Source organism: Ischnura elegans, chromosome 2 (genome assembly GCF_921293095.1).
Source record: "Ischnura elegans chromosome 2, ioIscEleg1.1, whole genome shotgun sequence".
Classification (NCBI taxonomy): domain Eukaryota; kingdom Metazoa; phylum Arthropoda; class Insecta; order Odonata; family Coenagrionidae; genus Ischnura; species Ischnura elegans.
The window spans coordinates 144,173,210-144,194,576 of NC_060247.1; the positions used below are offsets into that span (position 1 = coordinate 144,173,210).

At 40.5% G+C, this 21,367-nt stretch overlaps 1 protein-coding gene across 1 annotated transcript in view; it reads left to right on the top strand.

Annotated features, from left to right (window-relative positions):
- The window catches only part of LOC124154740 (mitochondrial genome maintenance exonuclease 1-like), a 32,145-nt gene extending 11,022 nt beyond the window's left edge, over positions 1 to 21,123 (top strand). The window contains exons 3-4 of the mRNA XM_046528642.1: positions 12,073 to 12,205; positions 20,577 to 21,123. Of these exons, the coding sequence (XP_046384598.1) occupies positions 12,073 to 12,205; positions 20,577 to 20,756 (313 nt within the window). The 3' untranslated portion in view covers positions 20,757 to 21,123. The remainder of the gene's footprint in view (positions 1 to 12,072; positions 12,206 to 20,576) is intronic.
- The last annotated feature ends 244 nt before the right edge of the window (positions 21,124 to 21,367 follow it).

The window sequence follows — 21,367 nt, forward strand, 5'->3', positions numbered from 1 at the left end:
TTTTTTATGCTGTAAGTCGCACGGAAATCGGAGTGTTCTATGAATTTGCACTTCACAACCCTAGCTAAGGAATGTGTTGGTGAACCGATGCCTGACACCACCGGGCGGATAGGTATGGATTGTTTGTGCACTTTGGGCATTCCGTAAAACCTGGGGGCGGTAGGATTCATCTCCATGGCTTCCCATTTTTCCCTGGGGGTGAGTGTCGTTTTTATGTTGGACAACACTGTTTTGCACTGAGCTTGAAATTTCACTGTAGGGTCTTTTTTTAACAATTGAACGTTGTTTTCTGATATAAAGGCTAAACATTTGTTAATGTAAGTGTGGTGGTCCATGATTACAGTTGAATTACCTTTATCTGCTTTGATGGCCAGCAAATTTGCCGTTTTGAAGGATTTTTTGATGGAATTAATGACTGATTCATCTGGGCTATAGGGAGTTAGCTTTCCATTACCGGGGTCCACTCCTTTTTTCAGAATCGAGTTTAGATTATTAGCAACGACACTTTTGATCACTTGATCTTCTCTTCTTAAGGCTACTTCACAATCCACGACCAGATCTACTAAATCACTGTTTCTACTTTTTAGGTTGGGACAAATTTTAAGACCTTTCTCTAGCATTTCTTGTTCCTCCGGTTTAAATTGGTGATTGGATAAGTTAATGACACTATCATGGAAAGATTGGGGAATTTTTGTCGGACTCACAGTTTCTTTCGGGGGTGGTGGTAGTTGCTTTTCCCTCAGTTGGAGCAGCTTCTTCTTTACCGTCTGGAACTTCTTGTGCGCTATCTCACTTGCCAGGCTCCTCACCCGATCGTCGAACACATTCCATTCCGTCCAGTGCAGAGATGCCGTCTACTCGGTGTAGAGGAGATGTCTGTAGAGCGCTACATTGTTGCGCTTCGCATACCAAAGTTGGAGTTCCTTCTTTATCCACGCCTTCTTGGCTGCATTCAAAGCATGGACTGCGTCTGGTGAAGTGCTGCTCGAACGGACACTCACGTATTTTGGGAAGATATTCCAAGCTATGCATCTGCTGTTGAAATATATGTTGATCATGATCACACGGAATTTAATTGTTAGCTTCTTGTACCACTCGGCCTGTTGTGCGATGCTGGCAGACTTGATGCTGTTAATCCTTCCTGTGGTCCGTTTTCCTTGAGGAAAGAAAGAATCTTCTCTCGGCATTGGGGATTGGGATCAGCAGGAATGGGTCGGTACGCCGAAGCGTCTGACAACTGCCTAAGCACCTCGTTATTATTATAAGCTGCATTCATTACCACTACCGTAGACCCTTTGTCTGACGGAGTGATGATGTCTGGGTTACGGATGAGGAACCTCAATGCCAACTTTTCTGTTTGCAAAAGGTTGTCCCTAGGTTTTATTGATTTTATGAAAGATCTGTCAAAAAATTTCAAGAGGAGGAGTAATCTTTAAGATTTCGATAGGATGGTTGGAGGGGAGAGGTTTGGGTTCTTGCAAAGAAGGAGGCTTAAATCTCGTCAATGCACTATGGACGGTAGAAGAATGTTGGGTGGGGTTAGGATGGGTCTCCCAGAAGAATTTCCACTTAAGTTTATGGCAGAACTGGAGTGTATTTTTGAGAATGTAAATGGGGTTTCCTTTTGGCGTGGGGCAGAAAGAAAGCCCTTTGTGGAGGAGAGAGAGCTGGTCAGGAGAAAGGGGGGTGGAAGAAAGGTTGACTACACTCTCTTCCTGAGGTTCCTCTGTGGTAGCAGAGGCTGGCTCATCAGTAGGCCCTTGGCGTGAATCGCACGCCAAGGTCCACAAGCTAGTCCATATGTGCTATTCACGTCACAAGCAAGAGAATTTCAGGCATTCAGGGTGGAGGGGGCAGTTCCTTTTCCTGATATAACACCTCACACTTGAAGGATTTTTGTTCGTGGGGTGAAAGTTACTAATGGCAGAAAATTGTCACCATTCTGCCTATTTACCTTTCTGCAAGAACTTTTACTGATACTTTAAATCCCACATTCTATCCATGAGAATAAAATAAAATGGTAATTTCCACACAATTTTATTTACAATATACCGACCTGGTTTCGACACGTAGTGTCATTACCGACACGTGGTGTCATTTCGTCACGTAGTGTCATTATCAAAACCGGGTTGGTATTTTGTAAATAAAATTGTGTGGAAATTACCATTTTATTTTATTCTCATGGATATAAAACATTTCCACCAAATATCACCGGACACTGTGAATTATGCCCACATTCTATCCCAAAGACATAGTTTCTCCCACAAATTTGTGTAAGGGTAAATGCTAGACGAAAGAGGAGGGGTTAGGACAACCACCAGGAGTCACTACTGACAGATATTTCAACATTTACAGGATGCAGAGCCCTGTACCCTTAGGCAAAGACAAACATTATGAACATGGTCTCGGTTAAGCCAATCCACTGTGGCTTGAGGTGTTGGCAAATGTAGAGACACTGAAAGCACGAGGACAAACATGAGAGAGAATAGAGGTAGTCTACAAAGTCCGACAGCGGTCACGAACTTGTTTCCCATATGCCATGCTACAGCATATGCACGCCAGGGTTGTTAAAAAAACTTGAGTTTTTTAAAAAAGCCCTACCAACTAGGTATTTTTGGGTTATTTATTTTTGTTTTATTGAAGGAAAAGCCAGCATTTAAAAATGAAATTATAAAAGTATACTCACGAAATACATATTCCTGATAATAAAAAACGAAACACAGTAAACTCTCGATTATGCAAAGCAGGATATTGCCAAATTTTCATTTTACGTATTGGAATTGTGGTCCCGACGAAAAGCCTATCGTAAAAACATGGGGCAATTCGATAATATGAAGTTTAGAAAATACGATTTTTTTATTACGAAAATCGAGCTCGGTCCCCAGGAGGAAATGGAATTCGTTTCTACAAACAACGGCGAAAAATTTGTCAACAAAACTAGTTATGCTGGCATAAATATCTAAACAATCAGCGCTTCCAACTGTGGTCCATTAAAAGAGTGAAATTGTGAATGACAGAGCAACTTCGGAGGGTCAGGGTTCGCCTACAAGCTTACGGTAGGAATCGAGTATCAAAGGGGAAGTAGGAGTTCAGTAAACATATCAAGGCTGACACAATGCCTCTATTTACAGGCTTACTGACAAACATCGCGTCGACATTACTTTGTAGTTTAACATGTGAATAAGGTTGCGCGGGGTATTTCTTACACTCCTACTTTTTCAAAGTAAGAGTATAAGAAATACCCCACAGATTCGGATTTTGGAGGGGGGAAAGGTCGGGGAAAATACTGCGGGTGTCAACAACGAGAGGTGGGGAGAGGTAGTAAGTATCGTACCATTTTGAGTGGTAAGTAGTAAAGCAATATTTGTCCATATTTCATGCATCGCATGCAGTGCATTTGACGGAAGCGCAATGTTCTCCAGCACGGCGACGCAATCTTTTGAGACTAATTGATCATTAGCATCGTAACATATTTCACTGTCTGCCTCTGTTGAAAATGAAGTAGTACGGCGGCTATACTTGCCTTTGCATCGATGTATGGTCAGTAATGTTTGCATTATTACACGCCTGATCTCTAATTGTGACATGCAATGACCAGATTTCGCTCGTGAACAGATTGTGAACAGCTTCAGATTGTGAACAGCTACATCCAAAAGTCAAGGAAAATATTCCACCATTACCACCAAAACTGATTGTCCTCCGCCGAATGAATTACATGCAAGGATGGATACCAAAATACTCCACAATCATACTCCTGCCAAAAGAGAGTTTTTTCAGTGGGAAAAATCCCTCTGAAACGTTCTTTCAATTTAGTGATCTACAGCGAAGCTACCACAATTTGTCTATTATGTCGGGCATCGTATTGTCTGCACAGTGAAGGTATCTACTCATCTCAAAGAACCTATTCCTTCGCTAGGCTACGGTAACCATTGAGTTGTGAGCACCCCCAGAATCTTCCCAGGAGCATCGCAGGATGGAAACCAGTTACAACCTCATAACAGTAAAATCCCAATGAAAATTTTCATCTCCTCTTTACTGATGCTAGAAAATAAAAAAACAATAGAAGTAGTATAATTATCTAATTCTGCCATGAGAAAAAAGAATGTCATCCGAAAAAACCATTTAAAAAATTTCTACACCTAATTTTTCCCTCTATTCAGGAAGATCTGTTTCGGGGAATAACCTATTTCATACAAAATGACCTTCTTGTCGCAAATTGGCAGCTTCTCTTTTTACTTTTTGCTATTGGAGAAGTGATGTAAGCTTCGTTGACTTCGAATCCTTTTCCTTACATCTAACTGGTACCGAAATACTTCAGGACTTCTCTTGAAATTCATTAGTATTATCATTATCAAGCTGCAAAACAAGCTCCACTCTTGCCCGAAGTTGTCTTCCCGTTAAATTTTCCACAAGTCCACCAGCCTGGTCATCTGCAATGTCCTCATCAGTGACAATTGCTGCTTCTGGTAGCTCAAGGTATATTGTACTTCGTCAAAGTCTTCGTTTTCCGGAAGCTATTTGGCTTCACACAGTGTAATATCTCTGAGCTATCGATATCCCTAATATTAAAAAATTTAATTCAAAAGTAATTACCGGAATAAAAGTTAATAAATGCAAATTTATCGACTAATTGATAAATAATAAGTCTTTTGGCGGGAATACTAAGGAAAAAACGTTGAAAATGGAATAAATTCTAACTAGAGCATAAAATTCGAAACTTTGAAGATTTGCATAGGGATCCGCCCAATGTGACATTTATGTCACAGTAACATTTATCAGAGTATATTACAGAAATGGAAAGCAATACCAAACATATTAATGTATTATTAATAATTTTGTATCATCATGTTGATACATACCAAAAATTGTCGCTGTAGCGCATATAGTTAATGAAAAAACTAAATATTTACACAAAGCGAACGTCCATTTTTAGTGTCTAGGGAAGGCGCATAAGTACCAGGGGTACTCAAAGGATAGGTCTTCACTCTCACTTGACATTCCTTACCTTGAATTGAAGCACTTAGCTTCCTCTTTCTTATAAGGTATAAAACACAACAATACACCGTGCCCGAACGATGCAAGAGCCATTACAGTGGAGCGATACAGGGTGTGACATTTATGTTACATTGGGCGGATCCAGGTTAAAGCACAGCCCTCACTCTGCAACCATCTTTGGACCCATGGGCACAACACCCTTAATTCCTTCATCTTAACTCTTCTTTCTCAGTCTCCTTCAATCAATCATCAATTTCAGACTCCTCTATCACCTTCCTCGACATAGACATACTTTTAGAGAGCAATAAATTCACCACTTCTATCCACAAATCACGAGCAATATCTAAATTTCACAAGCTGTCATCCGCCACACTTCAAACACGCTATTCCTTACTCTCTCTCCATTTGCACTCACCGCATATACAATAATACACCCTCCCTACATGAAGCCACACAACACCTTCACCAAGCCCTCGTGAAGCAGGGCTATGCGGAGCCTCTTCTGAAAAAGAAAATTCTGCCACCGTCTCACAGATACACTCTGCGCACCAAATCAAATCAATCCAACCGACTGAACCTCACCACCACATCCTTTCCTTGCTCCCACAAAATAAAAAAACATCCTGAGAGAGCTCTACCCTATCATCAGCACAAACCACAGTACCACCAGCCTCCTCTCTTCCTGCCCGTCTAACTTGTACAGAAAGTCATCCAACCTGCGCAACATATTCCAATCCACCCGCCCCTCTCTCCCCCGCACTGCCTCCCCCTCTTCTTCATCCTCACCATGCAAGGTGCAAGTGCTGCTTCTTATTCCGCTCCACCTCCCCATCAATAAATCTTCCTCTTCTCCCTGCTGCACGTCCTTCAATGCCATAAACCAACTATCCTGAAATTTTTGCCCTGCCTACTACATTGGCGAATGCACCATGCCAGTCTCTATCAGAATGAACAACCACCACCACTCCACCAAGTCTCCTCCATTCATTGAGCCTTTTCCCAAACACACCGCCTCCCACAATAGTTCCTTCGACCAGTGCTTTTCCATCTCCTTCATCGAAATTCTTACACAAAATGCCACTAGCATTGAGGTGAGAACTCGAGAATCGGTGCACATCTGGGTGTAAAAAGCTTTCAAATCACCCGGGCTCAATATAGTGCACTAGCCAATCCCTCTCCTTTCCCCCTAAATTCCGCTTACCCCTCCAAACCCCCTCCTTTCATATCCACGGAAGATTTTCACAGTCCTTCTCTACTCATTGAGAATGGTGGGTCACCCCACCAAAATGTCTGCAAAACATTTTGATTTTGTGTGTCCTCTTTTATTATGTTTCTATGTGCAGTGTGTATTTATTTATTCAACTCAAGTCTTATCGCAAGAAAGCATTTTCTTCAAGACCATATATATATATATATATATATAATATATAAATATATTATACCTGTCACAGGCTCCCTAGTTTGCATTTGCTCTTTCGGAATATAATAGGGATTTCCAAGTAGCACTTTTTGATCTCGAGTCGAGTTGAAAATTACTCCCGAGTATCGAGTCGAGTCGAGTATGATAATTTCTGAACCAGACAATACAGCAATGCATGCTACAATATATTCTACTCCAATTTTCTAAGATGAATGTCTAGCCCAATGTAAGAAGGATAATATAATGAGGATCGTTGATGGTTATTGTCAGACGTAGGAGATGAATGAAAATTAATGTGTCTTCAACAGTTCCATAGGGACAATTGAAATTAATTAACCCAAAGTAATATGTCGACCATATATATGTATCCAAACTAAAAGGGAGAGCCCTGAGTATAGTAATTTTCACAGCAATAATAAAGATTACATACTACGTATATGAATCATGTAATATTTGGCCCTTTCAAATTCTCAAGCAGAAAAACCAATTATTCTACATGCTCAGCCAGCAGGTTTTGACGTCTCCATGTTACAGTATTGCTGCCTACAGAAAATTGCCTTTTGCTACACACTTGTGTGACTGGGCAAGTACTTTCCTACCAAAATTGCAAGATTTTGGAGACTTTGGAATTTTTATTAAAAATTATATCTACGATTTTTTTGGATCTTGAATATTCATAGAATTCAAGTGGACGAAGCGAACAAACTATAGAACAAAACTTTAGTTTTGTAGAGCCAAAAAAATTCTATACTTCTCACGTCATTCAATCAACCTTAAAATCTCTTGCTTTTTTTAAGATCAAGAAAGAAACTGAACGCTACAAATGAATATCACATCGGACAGACGGAGTAATAAAAAAGGCCAAAAGAGCCTTGTGGTGTGAAAACTCCTCCTTCCGCGCGACTCACCTCGGCGAAGGTGGATAGGGAAAAAGGGTATCGGTTGTTGCCTTTCACGAAAACAGTTCATTTTTCCCTCTCTTAAGCATGCTGACTTAATATATACACTTTACTTCAATACCCAAGCCATATTTCTTATGCGTGGGATGGTTCCGAAAAATATCCAATCCTTAGTATTTTCACTCGAGTAATGCGCTAAATGGTCTAGTTGATCTATACATAATCCTTTTAAACATCCTCAGTTTAGTGTTTTAAGTCAATGAATACGATAATTATCTATGCTTTAAATGACGATTTTTAAGACTAATGTTTTTAAAAACTTGAAAAATCGGACTCAGTTACCGAGCCTCATAGTTCCGCGGCGTGTAGCTCAGCCTTGACGTGCGATTGAAAAATCGCTCTTATTTCCTTCGTAGCCAACTTTTTTTTCCAAGATTTCTAATTATTACTCTTTAAAAATCTCTACTTTATATAGCGATTCAAATTTTCCGAGTTATATTTTTCATAAACGAAAGATAACGTCTACTTTATGTCAAATTTCACGCGAAAATTCTAATGACTGTTGGAAACGCGGTCGTATATAAATTTGTGGTTTTAAGTGCTACTGGAATCGGAATCGATTTTTCACCTTGGCAAGTACTCGTTTTCGATTCCGGTTCTTGGTCGAGAATCGAGGAATCGAAGAATCGAGGAATCGAACCGACCCATCACTAATATATATGTATATGGCCAATCAAAGAGAACGGACAAAAGTTGACACTTCAAAAACACAGAAACACATAAAAAAAGGACACTCACAAAAACTCCTAGACACTTCAGTGGTTGACCCGCTATCTTCGGTGCCGAAGGTGAACTGCTGCAGGCAGGGGAAATTTCTCCAGTAGTCCTCCTTGGTGAAGTAGTGGGGGTGGAAGAAGGGGAAGGGGGGAAGGGATTGGGGGGATAGGGTTTGCTTTGGCTGTTAATGGGCAATATTTAGCCCGGGCGTTTCAAATGCCTTTTCAACCCAGATGTGGGCCATCTCCCTAGTTCTCACCTCGATGGTAGTTGCCCTCTCTGGCAGAACTTCAATGAAGGTAAGGGAAAAACATTTCTCGAAAGAACTGTTGTGTGAGGCAGTGTGAATGGGGATGGGTTCATGAAAGGGGGGAGTTTTGCAAGAGTGCCTGTGGCTATTGATTCTGATGGAATAATGGTGTGGTACATTCTCCTATGTAATACGAGGGGCAAAAATTACAAAACAGCCTGTAGACAACGTTGAAGGAAGTACAGGAAGGTGTGGAGGAGGATCTATTGATGACAGGTGAAGTGGTGGGGCGTAACAGAGGGCAGCACTTGCAATGGGGGCAGTTGCATGGAGTCATGGAGGAAGGTGGGGGGAGTGTGTGCCGGAGGAGGGGGCGGGTGGATTTTAAAATATTACCTAAGTTAGGTGCTCTTCTGTAGGCAATGGAGGGGCAGGATGGAAGAATAGCGGCTGTGGTTTTGTTTTTACTGATGATAGGGTACAGATCTTTTAAAAATTTTTTAATTTTTTGAGTGCCCGGGAAGAATGTGGTGGTGAGATTAAGTTTGCCAGTTTTTTGGTGCGTGGGGTGTACTGTTCGGAGGGAGAGAGTATTTTCTTTTTAAGCAGGGGTTCTGGATACTCTCGTTTGAGGAGAGCATGGTGGAGGTTCTGTATGGCTCTTTGAAGAGATGGTGAATTGTTGCAGATGCGATGGGCACGGACTGAGAGGGAGTAGGGGATTGCGTGTTTGGTGTGAGGTGGATGGCAACTGGTGTAGTGTAGGTATTGTTCATGGTTGGTGGGTTTTTTGTGGATGGAGGTGCTGAAGGTATTGTTTTCAAGGCGGATGTTTATGTCAAGGAAGGTAAGGGAGGAAGCAGAAATTGATGAAGTGAAAGAAACGGATGAGGTGGAGTTGAGGGATGCAATGAATGTGTCTAGCGAATCACGCCCATGGGCCCATAGTAAAAAAATGTCGTCGATGAATCGGACCCACAGGAGAGGCTTAAGGGTTTGGGAATTTAAAAAAGAGCTTTCCAGGTGACCCATTTAGAGGTTTGCGTAGGCTGGGGCCATTCTGGTTCCCATCGGGACTCCTCGCTTTTGTAGGTAGATGGTGTCGTTGAAGTTGAATGCGTTTTTGTTGAGAATTAGTTCAGCTAATTGGATGATGAAGTTGGTGGAGGGAGAGTGAGGCTGAGGGTGTTGGGCAAGAAAGTAGTTGAGGGCATTGAGGCTTTCGTGGTGGGGAATAGAAGTATATAGTGAAACGACGTCAATTGTCCCCATTAGGAGATTGGTACCGGTAGGGATAGGGGTTGAGTTAAGTATGCTTAGGAAATGATAGGAGTCTTTCATGAAAGATGGAAGGGTGGTGACAAGAGGTTGCAAGTAGTGATCTAGAAGGGCTGCTATTCTTTCGGTTGGGGAATTGCGGCTAGACACGATGGGACGGCCTGGGTTGTTGGGTTTGTGTATTTTGGGGAGAAGACAGAATTGTGGAGTGTTGAAATCGGCAGGTGATAGAAGATTAATGTCGGAGGGGCTGAGTCCTTCTGCGGGGCCAAAATTTTTAAGAAAGGAGAAGGTTTCTTTTTGAAATTGCGGATTGGGATCATTGGGGAGGGGAGAATAGGCAGCCAGGTCATTCAGTTGCCTTAAACCTTCCGCCACGTATTTCTGCCTATAACAGTTTTTTTTTATGAAATCAAGATATCTAACCACTCATTCAAAATCCAATAAAAATATAAATACATGGTTCCCACTCAACCGTGAATAAGCCGTGAATTTCGTCTACCGTGAAAAAACCTGGAAAAAGCCGTGAATTTCGCCATGAAACCTTAAAAATATCTCAATCTTGATAATAATACTACGATTGACTGATCAAATTCGATATGTTAATCATGTTTCATGGTCAGGCACGCGCAGATGCTTAGTCTACGCATTTCTCTACACACGAATATTCGAAGTGTAGTAATTGGTCCGTACTATATGACGACACATTGACTGATATTTTCCATTTTAATTGCGGAAGTCTTACTTTGTTTAAGCGTTTCAATTTCAGTGATAGCTTGGGATGGACTTGTATTCGAAAAAGACGAATGAAATAACTTGCATTTCTAATGGACCCAGAATGAACCATTTACGAAAATTATCTGATTTGTAACTTGAAGTTCGGTTCCCACACAAAATTAGGGCACATGCCATATGCTTCGAAATATGAGTTTGCCATTGGAATTTTACTTAAGGAAACATTTCTACGGCAAATAGGCTTTCAAGTTATGGCAATAGCTCTCAATAGACTATGCTCACCTCGTTTGAATTTATGTGAATAATAAAGTAAAAGTGAAAATAACGTGTTTCAGCAGGTGTTTATTTTGTCTTTATATATTTATAACCAAGTGCATTATATGTAATTATATGAAATTAATTTTCTGATTTATTACATTCTATAAACAATTTTAATAAATATTTTCTGCGATCTCAGAAAGATTGGGTAAGGGAAATTTAGTTACTGTGTGGTAATAACAACATGCACAAAAAACAATCTCTCGGCGAGGAATTAAAAAATGACTTTTGGTGTTCAGACGGAAGAAGGTCCTTAGGGTATTCGCATATTAAAGGAGGCTATGGTATTTGGCGTCCGGGCAAGAGCGCTGTTGGGTTGGGCCTTCAGTTGGACCTGAATTTTGCAAACGTTGACGTCATAACAGATATCACTTTTCATTGCTGTGTTTACATTCACGGCGTATGTTGCGTACGTTAATTTTTAGTTAATATACGGCCGGTGATTGTCCTATTGTTGACTTTTAAGCAGACCATGAATTTTACAGCATTGAGACCGTGAAAACCTGAAAAAAAAGTGAAAACCTGGAAAAAACTGTGAATTTCATTATTTAGGTAGAGTGGAAACCCTGAAATATTACTGGGTACCCGGGTAAACGTTAGTAACAGTAAGAAAATCCAGGTACATAAAAGTACACTATAACAACAATAATAATACATAATAACATCCATTCTCACCTAACATACATGTTCGGTTAGGTTTAAGGTAAAAATATGCATTAGGCTAATTTTTTTACATGCATTAAATGTACTATAAATTTTTTGTTGAATAAGATTTTCCAGCAATGTGAAATTACTTACCTGAATGGTTACATTCAAATTTATTTTCTATATGCATAATATGTACCTAATGGCACTCTAAAATAGAATATAACAGATAGATTATACGTAAAATTTTTGGTTTTCCCGGCATGTAGATTGATGAAAATTTTTTTCTCATTATTTTCTAGAAAAATTATATGTTTATTGTTCTACAGGCTGCTATTTTACTAGCCCAACCTTGTAAAAACATCAAATAATTCCACTTAAATTCAAGCCATGATCTGGCAATGTAAAATAATAATTCATCAAATTTTGAAATTTGCAAAAAATACATTTTAATTGTTATCCTGAAATGAATGTGCAGATAAGGTAAGATTTTTAAAAAGTTTCTGGATCCCTTATATACAAGGGCACTGCTTTAGGTCTGGGGGTGAAAGGTAAGGACACAAAATATATAAATAAAGTCAATGGAACAGAGAAATGCGTAGAAAAGGCATTTCAGGCACAATTCTCTAAGAAAAAGAGCCTTCTGCTTGCGGCTCCATTTTTGTGAAACTGTGTGGGCAGTTATGTCCTCCTGTGTTGTGTGTATTCGTTTGGTGTCTCCCTTTCATGTCCAGCACTCAATCGTCTCTTTGCAGGGGAGAAGAGGTGCTGATTGAGTGGAAAAAGTCGGACAAGCCCAAGCCTACTTTGGAGAAAACTTACGATGCTCCCGTTCAGCTGAGTGCGTATGTCGGAGCAATGAATTATGACCAGCACTATCCATTACAGGTAGGTACACAGCATTAGTTGGTAGCCATTCCACTCCGCATAACTAGTGGGAAAACCTGAAAGGATCAAAAGCACAACTGCCAATGATTCATAGGTATTATGATTCTGGTCGTGTATCGAAGTGAAAGTGAGCAAAAAACCCTAAATGCAAAATGCTACTCATAGGGCCTTCCGCACCTGATCAAAACTGGTGGAAGCTTCTCATGGTTAGTTGGTTTTAGCTGTTGCAGAAATGTACACAGGCGGAACAAATTAGTGCAAAGCTCATTGGCATCTGAAAGCAGCCAGTTCAGGATCTACTTGAAGATGTCCATCTTCCTAAATTTTTTCCTCGTCATGCTCTCATACAATCGAGAATTTTAAAAATGACCTATGTACTATATGCCCCTTACACCAGGGAAATAATCACATCGTCGCATTTGTGCATTAATTTCCTCTGCAAGTTTATTATTTTACAACAAAATATTGACGAAATCTCCTCATATTGTCAATAAATCAATGAAAACTTATTGACGTTGACCCAATCACGCGATGTAAAAGAAATCCACCACATAAGGCGTTTCCTAAGGTTCTCTCTGGTAAGTACCTCACCCCATTTTATCCATTCAGCATTGAAGTTCTTTGCTGATTGGCTGACTTTATCACAGGAAAATGATTTAACTCTTCGGTGGGATTTCACGTAATGAATCTACAACAGAAAACTTTCTGCAGATCAGACCATGATGAGTACGTAGTGTTGTTTGTTGTGGATAGAAGTGAAGCATTGACACTCCTACCCCCAGCCACTCTCTCCTGGACGGGAAATCAAACTTCAGATCTGTGGCTTTTTTGGGCATTCTGTGCATTGTCCTAGTTCCTGTAATCCCTGCACAATAATTGAGGTTCATGTTGTTTGGTGTTCATATGGCAGGCTTGAAATTAATCCCATAAAGAATTAATTATTTATTTTACAATTCCTTGCTAAAGCAAAGTAAATGGATGTTAGTGAAGGCTATTCGAGTTCTCCATCAGGTAATCTCCTCCATGGCTGCCCGACGTTTCGGGCTACGAGTCGTACTCCATCTTCAGGGCTGAGTGTCATCACAAAAACTTCAACAGAGATGGCGGTTACTCCCTTAGTAACGTATGGAAACCCGTATTGAATAAAATCCCATTGGCTAATACCAAGGGCCAATCAGAGGGAACCTGACATCCCGGCATGCTGTATAAGGCGAACACCTTCCGAGAAATGACACTCAGCCCTGAAGATAGAGTACGACTTGTACCCGGAAACATCGGGCAGCCATGGAGGAGAATACCCGGTGGAGAACTCGAATAGCCTTCACTACCAGCATACGCCGGGAAAGCATCCGATCTTTTTTCAAAGTAAATGGATAATATTTATTGGTTGATTTTGATATTGTTTTTATTAAGCTGTACGTTATGGTGACCATCTACACATATGCGTCTAAGCAATTTTTGCCTGAAGGCCATCCAGAATAGTTGTGTCCAAACAGCAAATTGTGACCATGCAACTGGAAATCTTGGGAATTACAACTTCCAGTAGAATTACATCCATTTAGAATACAGAATTGCAATTGGGTTGTAATAGTCCTGAAGACAACGACTTTTCCCACAATATTGGCAAATAGTGAGGTCGTGATCCCATTCAGCCTAAGAAACTGTTACCTTGGAAGTATGTTGAGCAATTTTCTTTAGAGGCCTTCATTTTTAGAAATTGACTTCCTTTACATTGAAATTAACCAGAGTAATCAATATTTGTCCATATTTATTGACCTTATTTTTATTTGAATAAGCAGTCAATGTTTGGCATTCATTAGTTCCTTATACAATACAACTTTATCCAAAATAGGCCATTAGAAAAAATGAGCAAGTTTGCATGGCTTTGTTTTTGTGCATTTTACTCTTTGCTGAATCTACCAATGAAGGAAATCAAAGGACCAGCTCATATTCCACTGCTCATTACAATGCAGCTGGCCAGAGATAAGAAAAACTTTCCAAGTCTACAGTGCAATAATCAGAAAACTATAATGATCTGTGGTGCAACCAAACTTCAAGGACAAAGTGGTTAATGGTCATATCTATGCACATATATGATTCACAGCCACAGACTGGGAGGGCCTCCCAGTGGGAGGCGCACTCCAAAACCCAACGTGAACCAGTCTGTTTCGCATTTGGTCAAGTTCTGTGGGTTGAAAGAATTCAATTTAAAATAGGTACATACATACATATATGTAATTGGACGATTATAACTGGTGTTGTCATAAGTGTGTTACGAAGGAGAAAGAGTTACATTTTATTGTGAGCACTTGCTCTTTTAGGAGTGCAGCTCTTGACTGTAGATTCCCAAACCATGTTTTCCCTAGCAGAATCCTTTTTTCATGCCATCTTAGTATTGGGCACTCCCTTTCTTGCATTTCTTCAATTAGGCTTCCTTCCATCAGCAATGGTTTGTGGATGAACTCTGTTGTCTCGTTCTCACCGAGTGAAACAGTGCTTCACACTACCCCCTTGGGTCACCCAAAGGTGTACATATTGGAGTGTGTGATTTTTACTGTTTATGCATAGCTGCACAATTTATGTCGACGAATTCAAACTCTCGAAGAAAGCATGGGACACGCTAAGGCAGATGCATGGGGAGTATGGCATTATTCATACAATGCTGATCTTCAGGCAAATGGTGAGGTTAGATAAGACGGTTGGTATGTCAACGTCCAAGTACAGAGCTCATCCAAAAGGTGAGAATGGGAGGAATTCCTATTGACAACTGGTGTTTCGGAGCATTTCTCATCATGGCGCTACCGTTGTCCAAGTATGACTCGTTCGTAAGATCATTTGAAGGAAACCTTGGGGAACTTACGTCCAGAAATGTTAAGGTAGGTTGCTAATTTAAGAGAGGAGGTGAAAACTGGTAGCTACGTCAACGTCAAACACAATGGGAGGAAACAATAGACCTCATCCAATCAGAAAAATAGCAGGTCAGGCAGTGGCAAGTACAGTCAAGGTGGCAACTGTTCTCAAAGTAAATGGACAGGAGAACACAGCCAAGTCTGATGAAGTGCTATTCAAGCAAGGGACTTGGTCATGTGGCAAGGCATTGTCCAGTGTGGCTCGCTTTCAAGAACAGGCAAAGAAAGATGCCAATGGCAAAGCATCAGTGGCCAGCTGTAACAAGTGGGACAAGGAAGTGGAAGCCGTACTCCTTTGTGCAGAGGGTGATGCCCATGCATATGTGAGCGGAGAATCAGAGGGAAAACGGTTTGTTGACTCTGGAGCTTCTGACCACACGTGGAGCGACATGAATCCATTTCAGGGGATAGACACATCATGAAAGGTACCTATAAAAATTGGTGATTGATTCAAGTTAATTGTCGAAGGCATCGGCACTGTTGAGGTGATATCAGAGAGGAAAATCATCTTGAAGGAAGTAATGTATGTGCCTGTGCTCTACTGCAATCTACATGCCTGTGTACCGACTGACGGAGGAAGGTTGAAAAATCATTTTTGAAAGAGGAACTGCTATAGCAGTGATGGTGGGGAAGGCCATATTTCGGGCATTGAAGGATAAGAAAATGTATGTTATGGAAGTAAACATTCCAAGCAGGCAAGAAAGTGCACTCCCTTCTGTTGCACTACAAGCAAGTTCCAAGGAACCTTGGCACAAGAGGCTTTGTCGTGCAAGTAACGACACATTAAGCAAGATCCATGTGCTGAGTAGCATGAAGAAAGAAGACAGCGAGAGATGCGAAATATGCATCCAGGGGAAGTTGACAAGGAAGCAGTTCCCTGCCAGCAACTCAAGAGCAAGTAGGCCTCTCGAGCTGGTCCACACAGACTTGATGGGAAAGTTTGATCCACCATCGTGTTCAGGAGCACATTACATCATTGTATTCACAGATGGCAACAAGGTTATAGAACGTGTTATGATTGGATATGAAGAAAACACCAAGGGCTATCGCTTGCTCAACCCTGAAACAAACAAGGTCATTGTAAGGAGGGATGCTGTTTTTCATGATTTCTAGGAATTCTAGTGGAAGGCGAGCCAAGAAAAGACTGCTAAGAGAACCAATAATTGCCCTGAATTCCTAGTCTCTGTCTCTGACGAAAGTGAAGAGGAGAGTATATCACCGTATGACCTGAGAAACGAGTATCCTGTGAATCATGACATCCATGAACTACGTGACAACCACCATGAAGTAGGAGTGGAGGAAGTGGTACCCCATGTCCTAAGACGACCGCAAAGAAGGCCAAAAATGAAGAGCTGTATATGCGTAGATGATGACTGCAGCAATACAACATGCTTAACCTGTTCAGCATATGCAACAGCATCGGCATTCCAATGCATTGAGGAAGAATCTTAAAGTTTGAAGGAAGCCCTAGCAGGTCTAACGAGGAGACATTGGAAAAGTGATGTTCAGTATCTGGATGTGGATGTTATTTTCTGAAACCAAATAGGTCAGGTAGAAAAAGTGTGAATTTCACATAGGTGCCGGTTCGAGAGATATTTGCATGTAAAGATATGGCGCATCATGACTTCCCTTGAGTAATCGCTCACGCCCCACTCCACTGGTGGCTACGCAGTCTAGGGCGCTGGTTCAGTGACTCCAATCATGTGCATCCTGGGTTTGAGTTCCAGTGTTGGAATTATTTTTTTCTCTCTCTGTATTTTTTAAATCACTGTTACAACTCATCTCCATTTGTTTTATTTGGTTACTTCGCTACTACTAATGATTTCATTTATTTCATATTAACTTACGGATTTTAAATGCAGTTCTGAATTGTTCCTTACCACATTAAGTAGAGGAAGTATATAATTACTTACAGGTGAATTTCCGGGTAATTTGCTCATCTTTGCTGGGGCATTATAATTTTTATTTTGCAATTTGTATCACCTGCATCATCTTTGAACAATTTGTCTCACATTGCACCGTTTGTCTTCCCTCCCCAGAAATCTGTTAGAGGTAAAAAGAAATTCTTGTCCATATAAAGATGTAGAACCATTTGCAAGAAAACTCCATACAATTGAGTTGTGAGTTTTCCAGATGTGGAGCACACCACAGTCACATTTTGATACTCGTGCTCCAGTGTTCTCACGGTGTCCTTCACACGAGGACCAAATTTGCTTGCTGTCTCTCTCATACGCAAAAACACTCTTGGCGGTATTTTCCCGGATACAGGTACTGCATACTGTGCGGTGTAGGAGTGGGTGAGTTTTTGCATTCTCCCGACAACCATATGGGGCGAGGATGAGCAAATTATCCGGAAATTCACGTGTAAATATGCGTCCTCTAATTCATGTGGTAAAGCACAATTAGGAGTTCCACTTAAAATCCATAAGTTAATATGAAAATAAATAAAATCGCGAAGTAGCCCAATAAAACAAATGGGGATGAGTTGTAACAGTGATTTCAATAATTATGAGAGGGAAAAAAATATTGCCGATACTAGGACTCAAACCTGGGACACACACAATGGGTGTCACTGAAACAGCACCCTAGACCACACCACCACTGCCGTAATTGAGAGGGAGCGATTACTCAAGGGAAGTCATGCTGCACGAAATCTTTGCATGCAAATATCTCTTGAACTTGGGCATATGTGGAAGAAAGTGTGACACTTTTTCTACCTTACCTGTATAGTTTCAGAAAATAACGTCCACATCTCAAACATCACTTTCCCGATGTCTTCTTGAAAGTGGAAAGAAGCTGGATAAAGAACTAGCAAGACTCAAGAAGATAAACACCTTGGATGTCGTATCTTGACCTCAGGGGAAGACAATCGTTGGATCTACTTGAACATTCAAAATCAAGACTAACTCAAGTGGAAACCATCCAAAAATCCAATGCTAGGCTAGTGGCTCAAAGGTTCACGCAGAGGTATGGTATCGACTACCATATACTCACCCATGGTGATGAGAAAGAACGATAAGGTTAATGTTAGTTTTGGGCACGAAGGAGGGTTGGAGGTGTGAACATGTTGACATCATATCAGCTTACATCAACAGTGACATCATGGAAGAGATCTGCATTGAACAACCACAAGAGTTTGATGTAGACAAGCCACGCTCCTTGGTGTGCCAACTAACTAAATGTGTATACTGTCTCAAACAATCTGGGATGGAATGGTACACGAAAACGAGAAGAATTCTATTTCCCTATTGACAAATTTCAATTGAATATATGGAAATTCAATTGAATTTCCTCGTATGCAATTGAAATTTGCCACTTTTCAATTGAGCGGAATTGAATATTTACAATAGGGTTGCTGTGGGATTCAAATCATCGTATGCAGATCCATGTTTATTCATTGACCAAGTATTAAAGATTTATTTGGGTTTATATGTGGATGACCTTGCAGTTTAGGCGGTGAAAGAGGATGATCTCAACAAGTCTAAAGAAAATCTCAACAACAAGGTAGAAATAAGAGAGCTTGGAGAGATCTCAGACTTCCAATCACTCTGTATACTGAGATTTGGTGACCATTGCGTAAGAGTTGACAAATGTGCTTACATTGAAAAGATCCTGGATGAGTTTGGACTGACAGACTCAATAGGAACCGCCTGTCCATTAAGTAAAGCCTATTCAAAGACAAAGTAGAAGAAAATTGAGATGCTGATGGGCTACTGGTATGCTGCTGTGCGTGGTGAATGACACCAGACCAGACCTGAGCTTTGCTGTGAGCTACCTGAGCCAGTTCCTGTCAGCGCTTAAGAAAAGACGCGAGGCCATGGTCAAGATCCTGGTGAGATACCTCAGGCATACCAAAGATTACTGCATTGTATACAGAAAATCAGGGAGTCAAATTGTTTTGTACTCTAATACTGATTTTGCCAACAACAAAGCTGATAGAAAATCCTTCAGTGGCTTGGTGGTGCTGTTAGCCGGTGGTCCTATTGAGTAAAGGTGCAAAAAGCAGACAGTTGTCGCCACATCTACCAAGCAAGAAGAATGTTCTGCACAATGTTGGGGCTGGTGAGCAGTGTGAACAGCCCTGCATATTTGCTGACAATATTGGTGCCTTTCCCTGGCTGAAAAGGATGAGGTTGACGAGAGGTCCCAGGCAATAGACATCAAGGACCACTTCATCAAGGGCTGCGTCAAGAGGGGCCTGATTAAGGTGCAGGTTATAATGTCTGGAGAAAACCTTGCTGACCAAATTACCAAGTCCCTGACTGGTAGAAAGACTCAAGAACTATCCGTCAGGATTGGGTTAACTGTTCCCTAAGTAAAGTGATTTTACTAAGTATTTTAAGAGTTGTCATGTTTAATCATCATTGTACTTGTAGTATTTAAGTGGGAACCATGAAAGTTAGTTTTGGTGATGTGTTTAATTCAATAAAAATCAAGGGTAAGTGTTGGAATGTGTGATATTTATTGTTTGTGCATTTATATGATCCATATTGATATCGTAAGTATGTAGTCTGTTTGGATTATCATTGTTTTTGTTGTTTGGCAAGCGCAGTTGCTAACAAGGAGACATCGCCAAAGTGATGTTCAGGATCTGGATGCAGATGTTTAAAAGATTTCGTGCAGCATTCGCGTGGTAAGGCACAATTCCAAGTTTCATTTAAAATCTAAAAATTGATATGAAAATAAAAAAATCGCAAAGTAACAAAATAAAACGAATGGGGATAAATGGTAACAGTGATTTAAAAAATTAGAAGAGAAAAAAAATAATGCTGACACCGGGACTCGAACCCGGGACACCCACTACAGGTTGGAGACCCAAGACCGCGCCGCCACGCCCGTAGTTAATGGGGAGCGATAACTCTAGGGATGTCATGCTACGTGATATCTTTACATGCGAATATCTCTCGAACCCGGGCCAATGTGGAAGAGAGCTGTGACACTTTTTCTACCTTACCTATATAGTTTCAGAAAATAACATCTGCCTCCAGATCCCGAACATCCATTTGGTGATGTCTCCTTGTAAGTATAACCATGCCTTTTTGTGTTACATAAAAGTCAGTAACAAAGGACGACGTTCCTGTTCCTTTCGTAAGCTCTGCTTCAAGTGTAATTAATTGATTGGCAAGAACTGAGCTAATAATCACAATAAATAAGGTGCATCGAGAGAAATCACAGAAAAAGGGCAATCATGTCACCACGTCCTTCATGTGTGCTCACATTCACACAGTGTCATACATTGTAGTTATGTATGTGATATTGTTCTAAACAATCTTTCAGAGGCAACCAATCTGTGGACACTCTTGAAGAGGCGTGGTGTGTTTTTTGGTTTGCTTAATGCTTTAGGAGGAGAAAGAGGAAGCTACCTAATTTGATGTAGCATATTTTTCCAATTTGTCTAATCATAAAATTGCGAATTTCAGGAGCTTGAGTGGAATTTGAGCATGTACATTCTGTAATTCTAGGTTACTGCTGGCCTGGTTGTGGTTGCTTACAGCGACGCGTCTCCTGCTGATGTGTTCCACCTACCACTCTCTGAATGCAACAAGTACTGGAATTTGTGGCTTGAGAGATTACAGTTGTACTGGTCACAGCAGCAAGAAAATAGAAAATCGGCTCAAGAGTTTGGCAACAAAGAATTGTGACTGCACCTCATGTGATATGTACTTATTCAGAGTGCCCATCATGTCACACGCCTCCAAAATTAAACTTCCCAGTCTCGATAAATCCTGTGGTTTTGCTGTTGTCATTGTGTCAGAGAAATGATTATGCAACCCCTATACATAGAGAGGCATCTGTGAGTGATTTAATTTGTGGGTAATTGGTGGGATTCTGCTGAAATTCATATGAGTGTGGACCCTAACTAATCTCTCTGCATCTTGCTCTGTAATAATTGTGGCATATTATCAATCTCTGAACCAGGTGTGGCCTGGAGTTCCGTGTCATACTGCATGATCCAATCCTTGCCCAGTCAGTTGAAGTCTTGGTCGCCTATACTTGAATGGTGTTTGAGAAAAAAGAAAATGTCATTTTATGTACATTTTTTATCAGAACGTTTGCTGTTAAAAATATTTAAGACACTCAATAAATCATTTGCAATTAATTTTAAAATTTATTTTTTACTTTTCTGAAAAATTCTATTTGTTTAACTTTTACATTTATTCAAACTTTTTTATATTCTTGTATTTTTACAAAAGATTTGAGTTTCTTGGCATTAATAGATGAAGCAATTTTTTTTTTCAAAGACTGGGTGATA